Source organism: Danio aesculapii, chromosome 2 (genome assembly GCF_903798145.1).
Source record: "Danio aesculapii chromosome 2, fDanAes4.1, whole genome shotgun sequence".
NCBI classification, from domain to species: Eukaryota; Metazoa; Chordata; class Actinopteri; order Cypriniformes; family Danionidae; genus Danio; species Danio aesculapii.
In genome coordinates this window covers 52158451-52173130 of record NC_079436.1, presented here as the reverse complement: position 1 = coordinate 52173130, position 14680 = coordinate 52158451, and the positions used below count along the sequence as shown (strand labels likewise).

The following is a 14680-nucleotide window of genomic DNA, read 5'->3' as shown; positions in this document are numbered from 1 at the left end:
AAAAATAGAAATATTTAGTTGAAATTTTGTAGGTTGTAATTTATTTTTTGCAGTATTTTACTTGAATTTAATTGTATTATCTTTCAATTTCTAAATATGCTTGGTGACTAAAATATTATTTAAATATACATATCTGTTAAATAAAGCTGTTTCGTTTAAATGCACCAAAATGCATTGCCTATGTTCACTGAGAAATTGATAAACATTTCAAAATGCAGTGTACTCAATTATGCTGAGCACGGTATATAGGTCAGGTCAGTATCCTCAGCAGTTAATAAATGGAGAACTTTTAAGCAAAGTTACTGTAAGGAAAGTAATTAAATGCTATTTTTAAATAAAAAGTTTTATTTACATGTATTGTTGGTGATTGTATGGGTGTTAATGGGCAGATTGGGTAGCTACACATGAACAAAGGAAAATTAAGAGATTTAAGACCTACAACACAACATTTCAGTAGATTAGCTTTATTTTACCAAATTTAGCTTTTGGGATTTAAGACATTTTAAGACCCTGTGGAGAGCCTACAAACTTCGCTACCTCCAACTGGTCAGTTATATTTACATACACAAGCACAACAAGTTACAGGTAGCATTAATCATAACACGTCCAGTCTTACCTGTGTACAAGAACATGCCCGCAAAACACATCCAGAGAAGGAGTGCAGCCCGAGAGCTCATTTCTGACTTCTGTCAGCTACTGTTAAAAAACAAAGCGAGATTTCAGCAGAAAATCAGGATTCACAAATAGTCACGTGTTTCTCGGGGCAAAACTCTTGCGCAACGTGTAACATTCAAATAACTTCCTACGCAAACTCGCTTTGGCCAAAAACAGGTTATTTGGGGGCTGAAGTGGCCCACATAGTAAAGCTAAACAATAAATTATTTTTAATATTATTTTAGATATGCAAATTAAATGCACTGTCTACATTGAATAAATAAACAAATAATGAAAGCAAAAAGCCGCATCTGTTACACAAGACACTTGCCTACAGGTAAAAAGACAGGTAAGCGGAAAGAAAAACACGTACAAGTCTATCACATCAAAACACATTTATATTTGTCAGACAGACTATGAGTCAATCTTGATGGATTACTCAAAGCGAAAGAGTGAATAAGCGTGAACGCGCTTTACCTGCTGGATGAAGTTGAAGATGAAGCCGACTTCTGTGCGACACATAGTTTTAAGATTCCTGTGATGTCATGATGACGACACGAGATGTGATGATGAAGATGATGTGTTCTGTCTGTATGTCAGGCGCTGGCCAGACGCGCGCATCTCTCAGACTGAGTGTTTATTATGTGCGGATGATTAAACGTCATCATCGGTACAGCAGAATAACCAATCAAAACACTACAATTACATAAGACAAGTGTTAAATGATAATAATAATAATAATAATAATAATAATAATAATAATAAAAGAGTTATTCCAAGAGGGACATTTTAAAGATTAAGTGTAAAGATTTCACACAAAATATACCCAATTGACTTATTACTCTAAATATTTTCGGATATTTAGAAAGAATGTTCCTTATGTCACTTACACTCACCGACCACTTTATTAGGTACATCTTACTAGTACTGGGTTGGACCCCCTTTAGCCTTCAAAACTGCCTTAATCCTTCGTGGCATATATTCATCAAGGTACTGGAAATATTCCTCAGAGATTTTACTCCATATTGACATGACAGCATCACACAGTTGCTGCAGATTTGTCGGCTGCACATCCATGATGCGAATCTCCACCACATCCCAAAGGTGCTCTGGATTGAGTTCTGGGGACTGTGGAGGCCATTTGAGTACAGTGAACTCATTGTCATGTTCAAGAAACCAGTCTGAGATGATTCGTGCTTTATGACATGGTGCGGACATGGAAGTAGCCATTAGAAGATGGGTACACTGTGGTCATAAAGGGATGGACATGGTCAGCAACAATACTCAGGTAGTCTGTGGCATTGACACAATGCTCAATTGGTACTAATGGCCCCAAAGCGTGGCAAGAAAATATCCCCCACACCATTACACCACCAGCAGCCTGAACCGTTGATACAAGGCAGGATGGATCCATGCTTTCATGTTGTTAATGCCCGATTCTGACCCTACCATCCGAATGTGGCAGCAGAAATCGAGACTCATCAGACCAGGCAACGTTTTTCCAATCTTCTATTGTCCAATTTTGGTGAGCCTGTGCCAATTGTAGCCTCAGTTTCCTGTTCTTAGCTGACAGGAGTGGCACCAGATGTGGTCTTCTGCTGCTGTAGCCCATCCGCCTCAAGGTTGGACGTGTTGTGTGTTCAGAGATGCTCTTCTGCAAACCTCGGTTGTAATGAGTGCTTATTTGAGTTACTGTTGCCTTCAGCTGAACCAGTCTGTCCATTCTCCTCTAACTTCTGGCATCAACAAGGCATTTGTGCCCACAGAACTGCTGCTTACTGGATATTTTCTCTTTTCAGACCATTCTCTGTAAACCCTAGAGATGGTTGTGCGTGAAAATCCCAGTAGATCAGCAGTTTCTGAAATACTCAGAGCAGTCCGTCTGGCTCCAACAATACGTTCAAAGTCACTTAAATCCAAATACAAATTTAAAGGGATTAAACATAAAACAATTGAGTTTTTTCAGCTCTTTTTAAACAAGTAGTCTGAACAAACAGCAAAGGCAAAAATTTGGGTTTATAAGGTTTTTGCTTACAAAATTACTGTTTTAAGTAAGTCCCTTAAAGCTGTGCAAAAATGTATAAGCTCTATTTATTATAGTTATTATGAATCTGTATTTGGCGTTTTGTGAATGTCTTCTTCCTTTTTGTTTAGTTTTTTCTTTTTATTTGAATTGTTTTGATGCCTGTTTGACCTGTAATTGTATTTTACAAATGCACCATACTAAACTATCAAAACACTTACTACATACTTATAAGTGTTTATTTGAAATCAATAGCAATTCTGTCATCATTCAGCTACTCACACTTGTTTCAAATCTGATATGAACACCCCCCCCCCCCCCCCACACACACACACAAGATATTTTGAAGAAAGATAAAAACCCCTGACTTCCATATACAAAAAAAAGAGGTTTGCTTCTTATTTATTTAATAAACTACTTATTTAAAGTGAGCAGAAACATATTTCTTGGGGGTTTTTTTTGATGTGGGGGGATGGGGGTGGCAACTTAATTGTTTTATGTTCAATCCACTTAAAATGTGTAAAAACTAATAAATGAACTTAGTTCCTTCATGGTTTCCTAACACAAATCGATTGTGTGGAAGCCAGCATTTTTCACGGTGCATTTTTTCCCCTTGTTAATATTGCTGCATCCAAAACATTTAAATATTTATATCTAGACATATTTAATACAAATAATAGTCAAAAATATATAGAATAAAATTATATAATATAATAGACAAAAATACTATATAAAGTATACTTGTTTCTGTGGCCTCAGCAAGAAAGTCGCTGGTTCGAGTCCTGGCTGGTTCAGTTGACATTTCTGTGTGGAGTTTGCATGTTCTCCCTGTGTTGGTGTGGGTTTCCTCCGGGTGCTCCGGTTTCCCCCACAGTCCAAAGACATGCGCTATAGTTGAATTGGATGAACTAAATTGGCCGTAGTGTATGAGTGTTTGTGTGAATGAGTGTTTATGGGTGTTTTCCAGTGCTGGGTTGCAGCTGGAAGGGCATCCGCTGTGTAAAACATATGCTGGAATAGTTGGCGGTTCATTCCGCTGGGGTGACCCCTGAAATAGAGACTAAGCCGAAGAAAAATGAATGAATGAAAGTATACTTTTTCACATCTTTTAAGTATTTTTCAAAATATATTTAATTTGTGTGCTTCATAAAACTCTTAAACAAACAAAAACTAAACTGTAAATGTAAAGTTCGACCTATGAATAATTAAACTTTTTCTTTAAAAGTCATTCAACAGCTATTGAAAACATCAGCTTCTTTCATTTTCTAAATGTACCATATAAGTGATAAAAGTTGGATAAATGAGTTATGAAAAGTTGCTTTAAGGGTTTGAAGGTCCTGAGAAATTAAATTAAAATTGTTTAGATATTAGTTACAGTCTTGTAGTTTTAAGGATATCTAGTGTGATTCAGACGAAATTCTCATTTAGAAAACTTCCACTTGCATCTAAATGGATGAACCATGTGTTCGACATCACCTCATACTTCAGCTTGTCATAAAATCTTCTGACCAATCAAATGCTCTCTAGTGTTTGACATGCCCCGCCGCCTTCAATACGCTTCTCATTTTCCTTTTCATTTAAAAAGGGCGGGGCATATAATAGCTCCTCTATTTGAAAAAAACAGTTAATAGCGTTTTGTTTTTATCACAGCTCTTCCAGTGAGAGTTCGAGCGCATCAAATAAAAAGCAAATGAGAAGTGTCTTGAAAGAGGCGGGGCGTGTCAGATACTAGAGAGCATTTGATTGGTCAGAAGATTTGATGTGAAACTGAAGTGTGAGGTGATGTCGAAAAAACTGTTGATCCATTTAGATGGAAGTGACAAACAGATGTTTACATCTTCTAAATATGATTTTTTGTCTCTGTTTTAGAGCACACTAGCTTATAGATATCCTTAAAGGGCACCTATTTTACAATTTTTCAAGATTTAAGATAAGTCTTTTGTGTCTCCAGAACGTGTCTGTAAAACACCCATCAGATTATAAATTATACCTTACAGAATATTGAAATGTTCTGCTCTTAACACTATGTAGCTGCTTTTGTTGCCTGTGCCTTTAATGCTAGTTCTCCCTGCTCACCGTTCTCACGTGCCTGTCAGAGTGTGCCTCAATCTCCGGCTGTGTCAGATAAACAGCACAGTGACAGACATGAAGGAAGCAGATCTTACACAATGTTTGTGAGAAATGCTACAGTAAGAACTTTCCCAATGATTATTTGATGTATTTCTTGTGGAGTTAATTCAAGCCTTTCGATGCGTCACACACAATGTCCTTAAATTTGCTCTGTTTTTGCACTGCAAATGTGACAGGATACACATTAATCTCCACTGCTGTATGGATATCTGTTATGTTAATATACAAAATAAACCTGATTTAACATCCACAAACCGGGATTGAAGTGTCTTCTTTTATTATTGTACTGACATGCAACTGTGGTGATAAAGTAAAGATGGTAAAATCGCTGTAATTCATAATAAACATTGCTTTAATAACGTTTTAAACTTGTAAAACTCATTCTTGATCACATTTGATGATGATTGATGATCACAGAGAGCTGAACAGATCTTCTAATCCCAGTTACTTTGCGCACATCATGTCTTGTTGATATGATTATACGCGTTACTGGAGACATGTTAATATGTGGCTGTCAATCAATTCGGTGGGCAGGGAACCCACACTCCTACATCACGTTGCAGTCGGCCTGAGGGATTTGGATCCTATTTTAACATCAAATTAAAAAAAAAAGAGATGTATTGTCTTTATATTACCCCAACATGACAGTGAACACTCTATACCTACACACAGTTCTGTTCAAACAGCTTACAGAAGATGATATTCATCATAGGCGCCCTTTAAGACTAACATACTGATGCTAACAAAAAAACAACTTTCCAGAGTTCCAGAAACCAGGTAAATCAAAAGCAGAAAATACACAAATAAATAAACAAAAACGTGGTAAAAATCACACAGCCGCGATGATTTTTCTGTTTCTAGATTGCTTTTGAAACACTACCGGTTGGGATTAGGCAAGGGAGTCAGTCAGTCAGTCAGTCGACAGCGAGCTTGCCTGGTCAGCTGAAGTGTAAATAGCGCCCTCTGGTAAATTTACGCGAGAAGACGACGCGTGAGAGAAATTTGAGATCATCTAAAATATAAAGATACAAAAATAAACCTGATTTAATGCGACTGTGGTGATAAAGACAGTAAAATCGCTGTAATTCATTATAAACATGCACTGTTTTAAAAACCAGTTAAGCTTGTAAAACTCATTCTTGATCACATTTGATGATGATTGATGATCACAGAGAGCTGAACAGATCTTTTAATCCCTTTGCGCACGTCCTGTCTTGTTGATATGATTATACTGGAGACATGTTAATATGCAGCTATCAATCAAATCGCTGGGCGGGGAAACCACACTCCTACATCACGTTGCGGTCGGCCTCATAATGAGAGGGATTTGGATCCTATTTTAACGTCAAATAAAAAAAAAAGAGATGTATTGTCTTTATATTAACCCAATATGAAAGTGAACACTCTATACCAACACACAGTTCTGCTCAAACAGCTTACAGAAGATGATTTTCATCATAAGTGCCCTTTAAGACTAACATACTGATGCTAACAAAAAACAATGTTATTTTAATTTCATCTGACAAACAGAGAATCTCCAATTCTTTATAGTTATGAAACCAGAATTTATTGAATATCTAGACTTAATCTGCAAGCAGCTGGAATCTAATTTTCCTACAGTAAGAGCAGGTGATGTTTACAGTGTGATAACCAGTTTGAAGTGTATTTGTATTGAGATCAGATGTGGTTTATAGCCATGTTTGTTTTTAACCATACCTGATGCGTATAATTGCAAAAGCCCTCCAGCCATCGAAGGCTCAAAACACGGATCTGGAGAAACAAACACTTGTTCGCATGTCTCGCTTTCATTAGCCAAGAACACACAGACAAGACATGCACATTTGTCATTATTATTATGAGCTATGGCTGCTGAAGACGCATGATGAGATTAAAGCTATATGCAAATAAGCTGGTTTAAGATTTATGGTGAATATAAATGAGTTAGAATTAGCTCTCGTGGTTCTTTCATGTGATTAAACATATAAATAGTTTGTAACCAATTTCCTTAATCCAGTGAATCTTTTTTTTCCAGTGTACCTAAATCATTAAACAATTCTTGTTGTAAATATGCTAGACACGATTTTTTGAGTCTCTTGTTGCACTGAATGACATTTTATTGGGTGTCTTTAGTAAATCAAGAGAAAAATGTGATCTTAATTTGCTCAGAAAAACAATAACGGACCACTCTAACATATAGAAGGTGTCCAGTGACGTAACTAGCATCCAAAATTTGCTTAAAAATGAGTCATAGTGAAAGTTCACCATTGTGCTCTAATTGTTTTTGCATGTGGAGCTGAGTCAAAGCAATAAACTTCACATTTGAGATTACAGATTCAAATGAGCAGCGCTGAAGTAAAACAGCTCAGCCTTATAAGTGGTGCGTAAATAATCAGAGCGGCACAGAAGAAGCCCACATTTCAGCTATCGGCTTCCCTAAAGAGCCGTTACAGCAGGATATTGGAACGGGTACAGTACTGCTGCGGATTCTCATTCAATAACATGCAAATGAGTGTTTTTTTCCTCGCTCTGGAGCTCGGAGCACACAAATAAATCATCAGCAGATGTGTGAGACGTGCTTTGCTGGAGAAACACAATTATTGCTCATCAAACACAACAGTACGGTTAACTAAATAACTTGTAATGTCAACATACTGTATAATATGCACAGCTGAACAAACTTAACCGCTTATATTTGTGGATGAACACTAGCATGCTATTTACTGAGGGCTGTAAACAACAAAATATGTAAACAATAAATACAGTTGAAGACATAATTATTAGCCCTCCTGTGAAGTTTGAATCGGTTTTCAAATATTTCCAAAATTATTTTTATTTTTTAATATTTTATTTCTTTAATAAGATGTTTAACAAAACAGTGCAATACCAATGAAGAGAAGAAAAAAATAATAGTACATAATAATAGACAATAACCCCCAAACCGTCTCTGAAACCATTCATTCATTCATTATTCAGGGGTCACCACAGCGGAATGAACCGCCAACTTATCCTGCACATGTTTTACACAGCGAGTGACCTTCCAGCCACAACCCAGCACTGGGAAACATCCATACACTCTTGCATTCACAGACATTCACACTACGGCCAATTTAGTTTATTCAATTCACCTGTACTGCATGTGTTTGGATTGTGGGGAAAACCGGAGCACTCGGAGGAAACCCACGCCAACAAGGGAAGAACATGCAAACTTCACACAGAAATGCCAACTGACCCAGCCGGGACTCGAACTAGTGACCCTCTTGCTGTGCGGTGATCGTGCAACCCACTGTGCCACCGTGCCGCCATCTCTGTTACCAAATATATATATGGATATAGACAGTGAATATTAAACCACACTGAACTGAACTGAATTGAACTTAAACTCTGAAAACTGAACTGATACTGTTTCAATTCACTATATTCTTCTATGGGCGACACAGTGGCGCAGTAGGTAGTGCTGTCGCCTCACAGCAAGAAGGTCGCTGGATCGCGCCTTGGCTGGGTCAGTTGGCATTTCTATGTGGAGTTTGCATGTTCTCCCTGTGTTCGCGTGGGTTTCCTCCACCATGCAAAGACATAAATTGGGTAAGCTAAATTGTCCGTGGCGTAAAACGTGCTGGATAAGTTGGCGGTTCATTCTGCTGTGGCGACCACAGATTAACAAAGGTACTAAGCTGAAAAGAAAATGAAAGAATGATAATAACCTTCTATGTGAAGCTGCTTTGACACAATCTGCATTGTAAAAGCGCTACAGAAATAAAGATTAATTGAAATTAATTGAATATTTAAATAAATACACTCACCGGCCATTTTTAGGTACAGCTTACTAGTGCTGGGTTAGACCCCCTTTTGCCTTCAGAACCGCCTTAATCTTTCGTGGCATAGATTCAACAAGCTACTGGAAATATTCCTCAGAGATTTTCCTCAGAGAATCTGGGGACTGTGGAGGACATTTGAGTAGAGTGAACTCATTATCATGGTCAAGAAACCAGTCTGAGATGATTCACATTATATGACATGGTGCGTTATCCTGCTGGAAGTAGCCATCAGATGATGGGTACACTGTGGTCATAAAGGGATGGACACGGTCAGCAACAATAGGCTGTGCCGATGACACGATGCTCAATTGGTACTAATGGACCCAATGTGTGCCAAGAAAAGATCCTCCACACTAATACCTCGGTTGTATCGAGTGGTTATTTGAGTTACTGTTGCCTTTCTATCAGCTGAACCAGTCTGGCCATTCTCCTCTAACCTCTGGCATCAACAAGGCATTTGCGCTCACAGAACTGCCGCTCACTGAATATTTTCTCGTTTTCAGACCATTCTCTGTAAACCCTAGAGATGGTTGCGCATGAAAATCCTAGTAGATCAGCAGTTTCTGAAATACTCAGACCAGCCTGTCTGGCACCAATAACCATGCCATGTTTAAAGTCAATTAAATCCTCTTTTTTCCCCCATTCAGATGCTCGGTTTGAACTGCAGCAGATTGCCTTGACCATGTCTACATGCCTAAATGCATTGAGTTGCTGCCATGTGATTGGCTGATAAATTTGTATTTATGAACAGTTGGACAGGTGTACCTAATAAAGTGGCCGGTGAGTGTATATTGTATACAGTATTCACCTTATTCTCCACGGACGAGTGGGTACAGCCATTTGAATCATTTTAGCTCGAGACTTCCGGTCTCATTCACTTCCATTCATTTTTATATGTTAAAAACAGCTCGTTTTGCTGCTTGATGTTGCAAACTACTATTTTCTTAATATCTTATTCTACTTTGTATAATCAAGTCTGTATAGTAAATACACAAGAAGTGTTGCTGAACACAGGCCTGTGACCCTTAAAGACACAGTGATACAGCAAGTTACATCTTACAAATACCTGGAGTTCCATATGGACAGTGTTTTTTGTTGGAGAACACACATTGAGAGCTTATGCACACAACTACAACAGAGGCTTTTTTTTAAGAAGGCTGAGATTGTATGCGGTGGCAGCAATAGCTTGTTTTTTACCGAGCTATGTTTGAGAGTCTTATGGAATCACAGTCTGGTTTGGAAACCTGTCTGTTCAATTGAAAAATAAATTGCTTCATATTCAAAAAACAGCCATGAAAATTATAGGAATAAAACAATACGAGCCCATACAGACTCTATATGAACAAGCAGTTATAAGAAGAGCCATACATATTAGAGCTGATTCCAAACATCCTCTTTTCAGTGAATATCAGCTGTTACCATCAGGAAAAATACTGAGAATGCCAATGTGCAAAACCAATAGACTGAAGCTTTCGTTTGTTCCAACCTAAACTGTTGAACTCTACCAAGAACACTGCACCTGTATTACATTAGCACCTGACTGGGTTCTGTGTTTTATTTATTTATACTTATATACAGTCTTATTCTGTAAACAATGCATGTTCTTAATTGTGTGTTCTTAATTGTTTTGTTTGATTTATTTTTACTGTCTGTTTAGAGCAATGTTGTAGCACCTTTTTGCCCAAGACAAATTCCCTCTTGGGGACAAATAAAGTTTATCCTATCCTATCCTATCCTATCCTATCCTATCCTATCCTATCCTATCCTATCCTATCCTATCCTATCCTATCCTATCCTATCCTATATTATCCTATCCTATCCTATCCTATCCTATCCTATCCTATCCTATCCTATCCTATCCTATCCTATCCTATCCTAATCATGCAAACACTTGTTTGTTGAGCTAGTAGTCTGACCGTTTTCTGCTGTTTATTATTCATAGTCATTTCTCACATAGGCAACTGAATCGGAAGTTCTAAAACAAAGGAAAAAACAAGCGCACTTCCGCATTGAAGAATAAGGTCAATATTCAGCAAAATAACATATTTCAGTTTACATTATACAAATTTTACTAAAAGCCTCGCTTCTGATGGATGGCTGAAATGCTGGTTTACTGTCCTCTACATTTGCGTGGCAGGGGTAAAGACAGCTCCAGCAGTCTGGGGGAGGCCGTGGCGGAGCGGGCAGCAGGACTGACCCGGTATGGATCGTAGCCTTCAAACAGGGCCTGACGGCTTTTGGGTCGTGCCAGTGTCTGCAGTCTTTCACTGGCTCCAGCCTTCAGTACGTGATCTGGAATGGGCCAGGAAACAGAACGGGCGAGCGTATGCTGCGGATGCACCTGCTTAGGAGCTGAGAATGCAAATAATAAGAGATAAGAACTGAAAATGATTATTTAAGCCTCTTTGAAGTGCACTTCAGGCATCACATTGTCTGTTTGCATTTAATTACTGAAGCTTTTATCAAGATATTGACCTGAATTGCAAAAAAATGTTACTTTAACTGGTACTGTATAATAACTAAAGGCGCACGATATTGAAAAAAACTGTCATGCAATATTTTATTTTTCTATTTTCGTGCGATATTGAATATATAATTTCACCAGATTAAATAAATATGCCTATTTGGAAAGAATATTTTTCGTTAACTTTGATGATTTTGTACAGCAGTGCATCTTCATAAATATAATAAACCAATCACAAACATTGTGAGGTTAAGTAGAGCAAGGATACTGTACAAATAGAATATACAGTGCTTTATGTTTTTCTGGAACAATATTTAGATAATAAATTTAATAATCAAATGTAAATTAACACCGTAGAGTCTTCATCATATATATATACATAAATTCTACTATACTAATATTATTACATTAATTAAAGTAAATAATAAAAACACATAAATAATAAATGTTTTGGTAACTTTATGGTTAAATGTTGCAAAAACTCCACAAAATCCTAAGTGTTTTCCAAAGTGTTTTACAAATTCTGGTCAATAATAATATAGATTTAACATTGCACTTCTTGTGATATGACTATTGCCGATGCGCACATTGCAATATAGATGCTGAAACGATATATTGTGCAGCCATAATACGTAACAACCCATACTTTTGTATTGCTTTATTGTATATACAGTTAAAGTCAGAATTATTAGCCCCCGTTTAAGTTTTTCCCTAAATTCTGTTTAACGGAGAGATTTTTTTCAACGCATTTCTAAACATAATAGTTTTAATAACTCATTTTTTAATAATTTATTTATTTGATCTTTGCCATGATGACAGTAAATAATATTTTACTAGATATTTTTCAAGACACTTCTATACAGCTTAAAGTGACATTTAAAGGCTTAACTGGGTTAATTAGGTTAACTAGGCAGGTTAGGGTAAATAGGCAAGTTATTGTAAAACGATGGTTTGTTCTGTAGACTATTAAAAAAAAAAAGCTTAAAGGGGCTAATAATTTTGACCTTAAAATGGTTCTTTAAAAATTCAAAACTGCTTTTATTCTTGCTGAAATAAAACAAATAAGACTTTCTCTAGAAGAAAAAATATTATCAGACATACAGTGAAAATTTCTTTATTCTGTTAAACATCGCATGGGAAATATTTAAAAAGGAAAATAAAATTCAAAGGGGGGCTAATAATTCTGACTTCAACTGTAGATATCCAGAGTAAATAAATGTTTTAAAGCAAATGAAATTGCAAAAGGATGATAAAGTACAATAGGTAACACATTACAATAAAGTCCCATTAGTGATGTTAGCAAATGCATTACAATCAACAGAGAGACAATGCATATTATATTTATGATAAAGTTATTTAAAAAATTCAACAGAATTTTAAAAGGCCAGACAGAATCTACAGACCTTTTTTATATGTCTGTGCAGAATTTAATAAAAAAAAATCTGCGGATTTACGCTAAATGATTTTAGGAACGTAGTAACTAAAAAACGTTTAATGTTTACAATGCAAATTCAATAAGATTCACTTGTTTGGTAAACAAAGCAAGTCTCTCATAGAATATTTATGCTAAATAGCATATATAATACATTACAAACTGTATTGTAAAAAAATCATATTTAACATTTGCATATTAGTCAATAATATTATTGAAATTAATATAATGGAATAAATACACATAGTTCAGTTTTTTATAGTATATGAATAAATAAATGAATCATACATTTAGACTACCACTCTGGTATTTTAATAGATGCCAAAATTATCAGCCTTCCTGTAATTTGTTTTCTCATTTAAATATTTCCCAAATGATGTTTCACAGAGCAAAGAATTTTTTCACAGTATTTCCTATTATATTTTTTCTTCTGGAGAAAGTTTTGTTTTATTTCAGCTAGAATAAAATCAGTTTAAAAAATTTTTAAAACCATTTTAAGGTCAATATTATTAGCCCCCTTAAGCAATGTTTGTTTTCGATTGTTTACAGAACAACCTATCAATATACAATGACTTGCCTAAATTACCCAAACTTGCCTAATTAACCCAGTTAAGCCTTTAAATGTCACTTTAAACTGAATACTAGTATCTTGAAAAATTTCTAGTCAAATAATATTTACTGTCATCATGGCAAAGATAAATAAATCAGTTATTAGAACTGAGTTATTAAAACTATTATCTTTAGAAATGAGGGAAAAAAATATACAGGACGTGCTAATAATTCAGGAGGGCTAATAATTTCAACTACAACTGCGAGACACGACATTTCATTCCACTTTATGTGCTCACTCAACTTAAACCTCAACTTGAATATCAGCATACAGTACGTTCACTCACAGGCCAGCCGCAGCAGGCGAGCGGAGGGTGTAGTGCTGATGCCAATCTCGTGCTCACTGGACTCCATGCTGAAGTGTGTTAATGTCATCTTTATTTGCTTCGGTTGCGCCAGGTGACAGATCCTTGGACTGGGTTTGGCTGTTTTAACCGCAACACTCAACTGTAAAAGAGCGAGAAAAATAGATACGCCATGTGTCATTGTGATAAGCAAACTTTTGGGGAATGTGCTGGAGGGCTTCATGAGTGTGGGATGTGACGATGAAACACCGAGCTGCACAGCACACACACATGGAATAAACAGAAAAATAATTTAATTCAATTCAAGTTTATTTGTATAGCGCTTTTCATAATAATTACTGCTTCAAAGCAGCTTTACAAAAGGTGCATGTTATTAACTAGCAGCTTTAAACAGTTCAAGTTAATATCTATAAACATAGATACTTTGCATTATATTATATATTATATATTTTAAAAACAGTAGAAGGTAAGCGCATAGTTCACCCAAGGTTACTTTAGTAGACCAAAACTAAAACTAAGGCCTAATCCCAATTCTACCCCTTAGCCCTTCCCATTACCACTTGTTTTGCACATTCCTGTGAAGGGGTAGGGGTGTCCCAATTCTCATTAGCTTGAAGGCGTAGGGCTAAAGCCTGGTTTATACTCAATGCGTCTGCTAGTTCGCTTGAGTGCCTGATTTCGGCTGGCGGAGCGCATGTTTTTTGACTCGAGTGAACAGTTTGCGCGGTGCTGCATTTGATTTGAGTTAAATATGAAACACTTTGAAGAGATTTTGTCTGAAACAGTGCATGTATGATCGTGATCATAGAGATAACCAGATGATCAATTATTCTTGGCTAGAAATTTCAACAGCTGTGGGAAAGGTGAACGTTTTTGTTTAAAAGTTTGGAAAAACCTGAGGGAGAAGTTTGTTAAAGCCAAAAGAGGTCATGGCTAAAGTGGAGACCCGGGTACACAATTACAGAACTATGTTTTTCCACCAGTCATAGGTTTTACACTGATGTATATATTACGATTTTGAATTTAAAACTTTTTAATAGTTACAAAAGCGAAATGAAGCCACAAATTATTTATTTAATAACTGGAAAGGAATATTTGAACCTCTCGGTTTACAGTATCATCAGTATCCCTGTTTCTCTAGGCTTTATTGGAGATAATGGTCAGGAATGTTGACCCATTATTGCCTTTTTAGCATAAGTACAGAAACCAGCCAGACAGTAATGTGTGAATTGTGGAGAAGCTAAATCT

General features: G+C 36.4%; 2 protein-coding genes across 2 annotated transcripts in view; both read right to left on the bottom strand.

The window, feature by feature from the left end:
• Nucleotides 1-1220, bottom strand: part of LOC130237387 (interleukin-6 receptor subunit beta) — a 51757-nt gene extending 50537 nt beyond the window's left edge. Inside the window, exons 1-2 of the mRNA XM_056468323.1 lie at nucleotides 1132-1220; nucleotides 617-696 (exon numbers count right to left, since the gene is read on the bottom strand). Of these exons, the coding sequence (XP_056324298.1) occupies nucleotides 617-677 (61 nt within the window). The 5' untranslated portion in view covers nucleotides 678-696; nucleotides 1132-1220. The remainder of the gene's footprint in view (nucleotides 1-616; nucleotides 697-1131) is intronic.
• A 9362-nt stretch (nucleotides 1221-10582) lies between these two features.
• The window catches only part of spmap2 (sperm microtubule associated protein 2), a 29974-nt gene continuing 25876 nt past the window's right edge, over nucleotides 10583-14680 (bottom strand). Inside the window, exons 5-6 of the mRNA XM_056445663.1 lie at nucleotides 13415-13574; nucleotides 10583-10974 (exon numbers count right to left, since the gene is read on the bottom strand). Coding sequence (XP_056301638.1) covers nucleotides 10733-10974; nucleotides 13415-13574 — 402 coding nt within the window. The 3' untranslated portion in view covers nucleotides 10583-10732. The remainder of the gene's footprint in view (nucleotides 10975-13414; nucleotides 13575-14680) is intronic.